This window comes from Mixophyes fleayi, chromosome 1 (genome assembly GCF_038048845.1).
Source record: "Mixophyes fleayi isolate aMixFle1 chromosome 1, aMixFle1.hap1, whole genome shotgun sequence".
Classification (NCBI taxonomy): domain Eukaryota; kingdom Metazoa; phylum Chordata; class Amphibia; order Anura; family Limnodynastidae; genus Mixophyes; species Mixophyes fleayi.
The window spans coordinates 336,333,519-336,339,609 of NC_134402.1; the positions used below are offsets into that span (position 1 = coordinate 336,333,519).

Genomic DNA, 6,091 nt, shown 5'->3' on the forward strand with positions numbered 1-6,091 from the left:
TTTTCATAGCTTTTTGGATTAGCCTACTTCAGTATACATATGTGGTTTGCTTCATTACTTCCTCTTTTGTTTGTTAGGTCTATTGTTTCCAGTTGGTTGTCTCTCTCCTGTGGGGTCCTGGGTAGGATGGCAAGTGCAGGTCCAACTACCTCTGCATCTGCAGAGAATTCAGGCCCTGGAGGCGCGAGTGGAAGTAGTAATGGAGAGGGGAGCAGCCAGGACAGTACATTTGAGTGCAACATTTGCCTCGACACAGCCAAGGATGCAGTGATTAGCTTGTGTGGCCACCTTTTCTGGTAAGGAACGGACTGATTTTGTAAACCTAACAGACCAGCTGTCATGTTTGTCCAACGTGCTAAATTGAAAATAAAAACCCACTGTTTTTCCTTGGAAAGTAGATTTAACACTTACGTAAGTTTATAGTATTCCTTTATCTGAATGCATGCAGCTTGCACTGCAGACATTTACTTTTTAGAGTCTCAATTCACTTTATAGATTAATTTAGTTATTTTTTTATTGTTGGCAAAAAGCCATGGGACATCATATTTTTCTCATGTACACCACAGGTAGTAGGATTACTTTACTTTAATACAGTATATGTATTTCTATGCTCTTCTAGAATGCCTTGATCTGTTTACTATCTGTCAATGGAAAATAAAAATGTATGCATTTGCTGTTTAAAAATGCAGATATATTATACAGATAATCCTTTCAGTTTTCCTGTCAGTATTTCAGAACTTTAAATTAATTCTTTGTATAGATGAGGAAAGCAAATTTTGGAGAAAGTTTGATTTTTCAATTAACAACATTTTTCTAATTTTATCTCTCCAGCTGGCCATGTTTGCATCAAGTAAGTATTTCTGCTCTGGTAATGTTTTTTCTGTGGTTGCTGGGTTTTTGTTGTTGTTGTTTTTAAAATCGATTTATCTATAGATTGATTGTGTAGGGGGATCTGGATGCATGGTGGGTGCCTGTAAGAATTGACCCAAGAGTACTGTTTGTACTGGGGTTTTCTATACTGTATGATTGATAGTGGGTTTCTGCGAATTGATGATAGCTGGCTCTTTCTCCTCTTCAGTGGTTAGAAACACGGCCAAATCGTCAAGTGTGTCCAGTGTGCAAAGCTGGAATCAGCCGTGATAAAGTAATACCTTTGTATGGAAGAGGGAGCACAGGGCAGGAGGACCCCCGGTAAGTGTGTGACCCTCGGTAAAAGAATGGGGCTTTTGTTTTTTGGGGGGGGGGTTGTGTCCTGGTCTTTAAAAAAAAAAAAAAAAATGTGCTTAGATTTAATACAACCATTTTCACCGTAGTGAGAAAACTCCCCCACGACCTCAAGGACAGAGACCAGAGCCAGAGAACAGAGGGGTGAGTGAAGGGTGAGGGTTTAAAGGGTTGCACGATATGTGTCACATGATGAAACGATTGCTTCTGATCTGTAATTCTGTATGGGCTCTTGGGGATTCTAAGTTATCACATAACGAACTTCCCATGAGAGAATCTAATTAACAATAACAAGATGACACTGCCACACAGTGCTTCCTGACATTCATTTTACTTTTCTAAGTTTGTGATTGGCCATTTCCTGCTCTGACAGTTTCTAACATACCCTTCTATATGTCTCCAGTACTATGTCCTTCCACTGTGTAGCACCTAGTAACTGTTAGAACATTATGCACATGTTTAGTTTGCTAGTTCATTTCTAGTAGTAACATGACTCAATATGCCTGCAACTATTTCAACTTGCTCTTGCTGCATAAGATGATGGTTTGCTCAACTTTAATTCAATTTAACCAAGCATATGGCTATGGAGGTTCATATTTCCTCCCAGGAAAGGGGTGAGAAGGCCAGAAAGATGTTTTGGAAAAGGTGCAATGTTACAACCTTGCCGCATCCTTGTATCTTCAGTGCCACTTTGTTGCAAAATGCCATAAGCTGTTTATGATGTCTTACAAAATAGTAACATGTGTTTGCTGCGCTCAGAAGATATTCTCTATACATTAACCAAGTGCAGTAATATTATGGCAATATTCATGAGGACAAAGATCAGTTAGACTATATATTTACTAAACTGCGGGTTTGAACAAGTGGAGATGTTGCCTATAGCAACCAATCAGATTCTAGCTATCATTTATTTAGTACATTCTGCAAAATGACAGCTAGAATCTGATTGGTTGCTATAGGCAACATCTCTACTTGTTCAAACCCGCAGTTTAGTAAATATACCCCTAAGACGGTGTTTAAAGTGTTCTGATATGGAGATTAATGAAACTGTATTTGTACACAGGCAATACCATATGGGGACTAATCAAAATTTTACTCCTACCATGGAGCTTTTGCCTTTTTTTGACTGAAAAGTAGATCATAATCATACTGAGGATAGGCGTTAAAAATTCAGCGTTAAACATAAAATAACATTTTCTTTATTAAAATTTAAATCCTCACAAGTCTTAACAAAAATTGTCTTTGCATTTGGCAAGTTGATGCCTTTAATCGCTGAAGATATTCTTGAGTCTTGAAAATGACATTTTCACCTCGACTGAAGAAAGTGGACAGTGCTTCTAATTGTAATATTACAACTAACACTTCAAAATTAATTCTTATTGACCAGGAATTGCCTAATATAATTTATATTTTATTAAATTCAACAAATATTAAAATTTTTACTGTAATAGAAAAAATAAATTAAACTATTTCAGCAATTTACGCTTATTCCGCATCAATGCCGAAAAAGCGTAAATTGCTAAAATAGTTTAATTTATTTTTTTCTATTACAGTGCATTCTGCTAGTTTAGTCTAAATATCTATCTGCAACTCTTATGTTTTGCCGATCCAGTTTGTACCATATGACTGTTGTATCTAGGGAAGACTCCATTACTGCTGTGTGTGTATTTCTGAAGGGTTGTGTAAAGCTTTCTCAGCTCCAAAAGATTTTATATCTTTACCTATACAAGTATCTAACATTTAGCAAATAAATGGTAAATAGTAAAAACAGCCATTTTTGTAGGGAGAGAAGAGCGCTCTGTATACTGTTTTATCTCTCACACTCTCTCTGTTGGTCCTCTAGTGCCAATTGGTGCAGGGGAGGTGATTAATGACATCAGCATCCTGCTGCTATATGACCCTAAATGCATTCTATAACTGTTACAACTGCTGCAGCCATTAACACTCTGTGTATCTGCATCATTGCTGCTGTTCCTGTCCTTAAATAAACCAACAACTTTGATAAGGATTTTAGTCCACATAGCGTTAAACCAACACTGCTGACACCTTACAGACACAAACGTTCTGCCAATAATTTTTGCCTTTTTATTTTTACAATTTTAGGCACTTAAAAAGCAAGAAATATTAAAATAGGCACTAGAAGGTGAAATAAACATTTATAGGCACAATAAAAGTGGCGTTTCCTCTGAAACAGATTTTAACCTAGAAAGTCAACGTTTTCTGGCTGACAAAAAAAATAGGCAAAATCCTCCTTTTGTTTTTCAGGGTTTCCAAGGGTTTGGTTTTGGAGATGGCGGCTTCCAGATGTCCTTTGGAATTGGGGCATTTCCATTTGGAATGTTCGCCACAGCATTTAACATCAATGATGGTCGCCCTCCACCAGGTAAATACATGTTCTCTAGTTCACCCTGTAGATCATAATCTCTCTGATTTCATGTTCATTGATGTAGTTTTCCCTCCCCTTATCCTACATCCTTAACAGTTTTATAAAGCCTCTTTTAATCTCGCCTATTTTTGTTTTGCAGCGGTCCCTGGAACCCCTCAGTATGTGGATGAACAGTTCCTGTCTCGTCTCTTCCTCTTTGTTGCCTTGGTTATAATGTTTTGGCTGCTGATTGCTTGAAAATCTCCCATAACCCTTTGTTGGCAATAAGGATGGGGCACCCTTTACGGATTTTACTTCAATCCATGCAATATATTATTCTGGACTTTACCCCTTATCCATCCCTGGCCTCTAAGGTGCTACTCTCCAGTCATGGCCCTTTAGATTAGAAGAGTGAGGGCGTACGACTGTTAGAAGAGAAACAAAAAAAGCACAATAGTATTAATGGCTATGGAGGAGCAGTTTCAGTGCAAGATAGGACAGACAGCAGAAATGTACTGCACAAGAGCAATGTCATCATACCATAATGTTATGGGGAGCAGTGTACGTTAGCACTGGATAAATGAGCAAGGCACTACAGAATAATATCTGTCAAAAGGCACATTTTGTGAGAAGCAAATACCCCCTTCCCTCCCCAAGAAAAAAAAAATCCTAAGGGACTCTGAATAGTGACACACAGGTGTGTAATAAGTGGAAAGTACAGTTCATCATTTTGTAGCAAATGCCATCAATGTATAAATTCTGCTGCTGTGTATATCCAGAAGCAGAAACACATGGTGAAGTTAAGAAGATGTAGAGCAAAAGGAAAACCAATCGTAAATGCCCAGGATTTGTGAGACACTAAGACATAGGTATACAAATAGAATGTGTAAAGTGCTCTGGATGCAGCGAAAATCATTATCCAACACTCGCCAAGAGAAGAGGAGACCAGGCAGTCTGTGTATATATTCTTTGGACTTGGGTGGAGTTGAAGGTTGTTGATTCCTCAATTTTATGAGATTTTAATAATTCACTGGGATTAAATGTTAATTTTAAGATATATATTCATATTCCTGCATTTATTTTTCTTATGTGTTCTGTGTATGTTAAACCTTTTTATTTAGAAGGGGAGGGGGATAGATATAAAAGTGCAAAGAGAACAAAGGGAAAAACAAACAAGAGAGAAACCTGGTGAAGGGTGGAAAGACAACATTGCTTAGTATTGTTATAAGTTTTGGCTGTAGCTCAAAATCAACTGTATAATGCATTTAGTATCATTGGGTTAGTTAAATACTTGGGTGTGTTTAAATGGGTATTTTGTGCAGATACATAGAGGGGCCTTTGGGTTGACACTTACTGAGGGAGGCCATTATGTGTCCTTTTGGCAAATGAATGGCCGTGGAAGCTAGGGATATTTCCCGTTGAAGTATGGCTGTCTTTGCATGAAATATAAGTATAGCAAAGTGTGTTAAATGGCACATGGAACAAGTTCACACAATCCTGCTGGGGGATTTTTCCTCACTTCTTCGTAAAAATATTCCCATTTCTGAAAATCTAAAATACTCTTCCAGAGAATACCTGTCCTTTTATCTCTGCAAGTTTGTGAAGCTTCTGCAACCTAAATGCTGAGGGGCAGCTCTTGGAACATGGGTGATCCTTGTGGTTTGGTGTTCAGTCTTCCATTCTTCAGTTAGATCATGCAGGTCTAACTTTTGTTAGTTAAGCGTAAGGTTTTGATGACACTGGGTAGCTCATGGAACCTGCCCTGATATTATCAGTATAGTGATGCCTGGACATTGGGAGCAGAAAATAAGTAGAAAGCGGTCTCTGCATCACACAATAAGCTATTAGTTTGTTTTATGTTTCTGGAGGGGAAATTAGTTGTCCTGTGTTATGCACGTCTAGTTGCTATCCAATAACGATTGTCGAATCCCGATGTGTGGTTCCAATGCACAAAGTAATTTTAATAGCCAAAAGTAACAGAATAACAAGTCAGAATAAAACAAGTGCAGCCGTTACTTATTGCAGGTGCTCTGAATCCAGTGAACAGTCATTCAGGTCTGAAGGCTGTGGTCAAAGAAGACAGGTCACTAGGTCCAGAGCCCCTGCTTATATACAGTCAGTGAATACAGTAAAATAATGCAGATGATGTAGCTTGCTTCTATTGGTCCAGGCTTCAGGAAAGTCCAGTGTACTGTAGGTCATAGGCCAGTTCAAACCAAAATATCCAAAGGTGGGGGTCAGCTCTCCAGGGGATGCACTCCGATTTTCCCTCTAAGAATCCAGTTCCAACTAGTCTATTTGCATTATACAGTCAGTATCACTTTAACCATTTATTCCCTAACATCGCTAACTAGAATATGCAATATGAGATATCTTCAGCGAATGAACCAGACAACTGCTGATGAATAGGGGATACTAAACATGACACAGTTCCTGCCACCTGAACTTTTGGTTTCACCAACATGTATATATAACTTAAAATACTAAACATAAATACTGCTA

The 6,091-nt window shown here is 38.2% G+C and overlaps 1 protein-coding gene across 2 annotated transcripts in view; it reads left to right on the forward strand.

Annotated features, from left to right (window-relative positions):
- Nucleotides 1–4,648, forward strand: part of RNF185 (ring finger protein 185) — a 6,603-nt gene extending 1,955 nt beyond the window's left edge. For both annotated transcript variants that reach the window (XM_075215152.1, XM_075215159.1), the window contains 6 exons: nucleotides 78–296; nucleotides 832–850; nucleotides 1,079–1,191; nucleotides 1,314–1,368; nucleotides 3,490–3,607; nucleotides 3,750–4,648. In XM_075215152.1, coding sequence (XP_075071253.1) covers nucleotides 127–296; nucleotides 832–850; nucleotides 1,079–1,191; nucleotides 1,314–1,368; nucleotides 3,490–3,607; nucleotides 3,750–3,847 — 573 coding nt within the window. In that variant the 5' untranslated portion in view covers nucleotides 78–126 and the 3' untranslated portion in view covers nucleotides 3,848–4,648. The remainder of the gene's footprint in view (nucleotides 1–77; nucleotides 297–831; nucleotides 851–1,078; nucleotides 1,192–1,313; nucleotides 1,369–3,489; nucleotides 3,608–3,749) is intronic.
- Nucleotides 4,649–6,091: the final 1,443 nt, after the last annotated feature.